This window comes from Acanthaster planci, linkage group LG07, assembly GCF_054643075.1.
Source record: "Acanthaster planci isolate LZ-2023a linkage group LG07, COTS_SCS, whole genome shotgun sequence".
Lineage (NCBI taxonomy): Eukaryota > Metazoa > Echinodermata > Asteroidea > Valvatida > Acanthasteridae > Acanthaster > Acanthaster planci.
The window spans coordinates 19399944-19404100 of record NC_141783.1 but is presented as its reverse complement, the minus strand read 5'-3'; the positions used below and the strand labels follow the sequence as shown (position 1 = coordinate 19404100).

The window sequence follows — 4157 nt, the reverse complement described above, 5'->3', positions numbered from 1 at the left end:
AGAAGTTGTTGTTTTCAACTTGGCACTCCTAACGAACCCCTTCTTGTCCTTGACAACTTCAAGTACTCTCCCAAGTGCCCATAAGTTTCTTGGAGTCGTGTCCATCACCAAGAGAACATCTCCCACAGTCAGATTTCGCCTGGGTTGGATCCACTTTTGCCTTGCCTGAAGGAGAGGGAGGTACTCTTTTGACCATCGCTTCCAAAATATGTCCGCGAGATACTGAACTTGTCGCCACTGCCTGACAGAATATTTGTCCCACTCATCAAACAAACCAGGAGGCAGACTCTCGCCCGACCGTTGCAGAAGCAGACGATTCGGAGTCAGGACATCTAGGTCATCTGAACTGTTAGGACACTCGGTCAGTGGTCGCCCATTCATGATTGCCTCCACTTCACACAATAAAGTTTCGAGAGACTCGTCACTTAGTTGGACTCTCTGTTCTCACAGCAAGGAGTAGAGGATCTTCCGGACACTTCGAATCAACCGCTCCCATCTTCCTCCGAAATGGGACTCTGTTGGAGGATTAAACTGCCAGGATATGCCTTTCTGTGACAAGTTGTCATGGATCTTCTGCTGATTCCAAGTACTTATCTCCTCACGCATCTCGCGCTCGGCCCCAACTAAATTGGTTCCATTGTCAGACAGAATGCTCTTAACTGGTCCACGACGGGCAGTAAATCGTCGAACTGAGTTGATACAGGAACTCGTATCTAGTGAGTGTGCCAGTTCAAGATGGACAGCGCGTGAAGTCAAACATGTGAATATGACCCCATATCTCTTAACGACACTTCTACCACGTTTTACCTCAAACGGACCAAAATATATCAATCCCAACTCTGCTGAATGGAGGCTCACTCAGTGCAAGTCGCTCTCGCGGCAAACTGGCCATTTTCTGCTGCTCAGCTGGGGCCTGGTATCTTTGGCAAATAACACACCTCGAGACGATACCCTTGATGATAGATGGTGCCCCGATTATCCAGTAGTGTCGGCGAAGCTCTGCTAGTATAGAATTCTTGCCCAAGTGTCCAACTGACTTGTGTACCTGCTCAAGAATCAACTTGGACAAAGGAGAGTCCCTTGGCAGCAATATCTGGTGTTTGGACCCAAACTCAACATCTGCTCTACAAAGCCGACCACCAACCCGCACAAAGCCCCCCACAAGCTTTGGAACAAGCTTTCTTAATGAACAAGACTTTTTTTACTGTTGAGAGTGGCTTTCCCTCTGCTTGTTGGAGCGATTTGATTTCGTCCTTCCAGTGTTTCTGCTGGACATGGTACGCCAAACCCTCTCAGCAGCCTCAAAGTTATCTGTGGTAAGCCGAGTGTGGCTCGAATCTCTGGCCTCTTGAGTTTGCTCAACTCTGCCCTGGCTTGATTCAGACTTTGTTGAATTACACGAGGAAATCGGTTCTTTCTTCTCTAAGTTCTGCATCAACTTCTTACGTGCGGCCACTTTGTCTTGGAGTTTTCCATCCAAACCAATATCCAAGCAACGGCTCATTTTAGTCTGGTCCAATCTGAATAGTGTTCAAGAAGTCTGTCGACCGGACTGGTAGGTGACTCTGTAGCTATTAATACGGTTTTCTTCACCTCAAGGTCATTATCAGGTAGTTGGGTGACACGGGCATCTTGCTGGGGCCATTCTGTTTCCGGCTGCGACAGAAGGGCTGGACCCTCAAACCACATAGAACAGTAAAGAAACTTCTTTGCTGACTGACCTCGTGTTGCGCAATCGGCAGGGTTGAGTTTGGTATTCACGTACTTCCACTGCTTCAAGTTGGAGGCATCTCTGATGACTGCAAGTCGATTAGCGACAAAAGTCTGGAACCGACAACTCTCATTTGCAAGGTATTGCAGTACTGTTATACTGTCTGTCCAGTAGTAGGTTTCTTGTATGTCGTAGCCAAGCTCTTGAGTGAGCAGTTTGCCAAGTCTAACCGCAAGAGTGGCTGCTGTCAATTCCATACGCGGAATAGTTATCTTCTTCAATGGAGCAACTCTTGCCTTTCCCATGACAAGAGAACAGCAGATACTCCCAACTTCATCAACAAGCCGCAGATAAGCAGCCACACCGTAGCCTACATCACTGGCATCTGAAAACATGTGAAACTGACAGCTCACAACTTTGCCAAACTCTGATGGCTTGTAGCATCTCCTGATCCTCAGCTGATCTAGGTCTTCCACCTCGCTGAACCACTGATTCCAGATTTGAAGGTCGTCACCTTGGATTTCTTCATACCAACCTAAGTTTCGCTGACAAAGACTTTGAAGGAGAAGCTTGGCCTTCAACACAAACAGAGCTGCAATGCCCAAGGGGTCATATACTGAACTCGTGATGGACAGTATTCCTCGTCGAGTAGCAGGCAAATCTGGCAGCTTGACTCTGAGCCCCAATTCGTCTGATTCAACAAACCAATACACCCCTAGAGCTCGTTCATTGGGAAAACTCTGGTTCTCTATCGACAGATCTCTGATGTCTTTTGCTCGTTCCTCTACTGGCACTGTCTGCAGAACCTGATGGCTATTTGACATCCACTTTGTCAGACGAAAACCACCCTCTTTGCACAAGGCTGTGGTACTCTTGATCAAATGAGCAGCTTCTTGTTCTGTACCAACAGAGACAAGGCAGTCGTCCACATAGAAGCTTCTCTCTACTACTTCACATGAAGCCCTTCCAAAGTGGTCACGATTGTCCTCTACAGTCTGCTTATGGGCAAAACCTGAGCACCTAGGCGACGACACTGCTCCGAAGGGGTGGACTTTCAGGCGATACGCAACTGGCTGTTCTTCAAGATCTGCATTGGGCCACCAAAAGAATCGAAGGCAGTCACGGTCTTCCTTTGGAACCTGCACTTGGAGAAATATAGCCTATATGTCTCCCATTATGGCTATCTCTTCTTGACGGAATCTCAGTAGTACGCCAACCAAACTATTTGTGAGATCGGGTCCTAGTAGCAAAATGCTGTTCAAAGATGTACCCAAGTATGAAGAAGCACAGTCAAAGACCAACCTAATTTTATTGGGTTTGCGCGGATGGTACACCGCATGATGTGGAATATACCACACCTTGCCATCTGCCCGCTGTAAGTCTTCCAATGGAACATGCTCAACATAGCCTTCAGTTATGATCTTTGACATGAACTCTGCGTAGTCATCATGGAGCTCACTGCTTCTCTGCAGCTTACGCTTCAAGCTGTCTAGGCACTTCAATGCCATGGACTTATCGTCAGGTAGTTTCACACCATCTGTTTTGAATGGTAAGCCAATACAGTAGTGACCATCTCTGTGAGTGATATGCTCGTTAACCAAATCCAAGAATCGCTTGTCTTCCTGAGAATACTCTTTCTTGTCATCAATGAGCCTCTCAGGGAAGTCCATATTGATAGTTTCTCGAACTGGTTTTTCCAGATGCTTCAGCTGGTCTACTTCTGTTATTGCTGTGACCTCAGCCTTGTTCACAACGAAGCTACAACTTATATCATTCTGTACTTGTTCGTCTCTCACTAGATTCCAAATCACCCAACCAAGCATTGTTCTTGCAGCATAAGGGCTACCTGCTGGACCTGTCTTCAGATCAAACGGAGTGTAAGCATCTGCCATATTATTGCCAAGCAGGAGTCCAATGTCTGCATCTATTTCTGGCAAACTGATGTCTCTCAGGTGATCCCACTTGGAGATGTCATCTGTCCTTGGGACATGGTGTTTGGAATCCGGAATTGTGCTTTTGGTGTATGTGACTGGGAGATCAATCTCATTCTTCATGTCCAAGTCACTAAGCTTCAGTCCGTCGATGAGATATGTCTTCATTGAGTACGGCTTCCCCATGGTGTCCAAAGTAATGGACTTACATGGACCACTTGCTCCAAGCTGTTGAGCCAATCTTTCACTGCAAAAGGTGACAGCGCCTCCAGGATCCATGAATGCGTACGTCTTTACAGCTTTTTACCATCTTTGAATCTGACTTGAACTGGTACAATTGCCATCGTACATTGACCCTGCTGACCGGCCCTCGTGTTACCTCCTGCCTGCTCTGCGAAGTTTGCACTTTCGCCTTTGCCACCATCTGGATTAGGCTGTGGCTCTGACTTGGGAGCTCTGCTTTCATCGTGAAGACAGGTTGGATGTCGCAGTTTGCAAACATCACACACGGATCT

General features: G+C 47.1%; 1 protein-coding gene across 1 annotated transcript; it reads right to left on the bottom strand.

Moving 5' to 3' along the window:
• Positions 1-444: 444 nt before the first annotated feature.
• On the bottom strand, positions 445-3828 carry LOC147798687 (uncharacterized). The gene is made up of 4 exons (XM_087139279.1): positions 3070-3828; positions 1594-2850; positions 859-1045; positions 445-689 (listed from the first exon to the last, which is right to left on the bottom strand). The coding sequence occupies exons 1-4, from the start codon at positions 3826-3828 to the stop codon at positions 445-447; spliced, it is 2448 nt and encodes an 815-aa protein (XP_086995405.1).
• Positions 3829-4157: the final 329 nt, after the last annotated feature.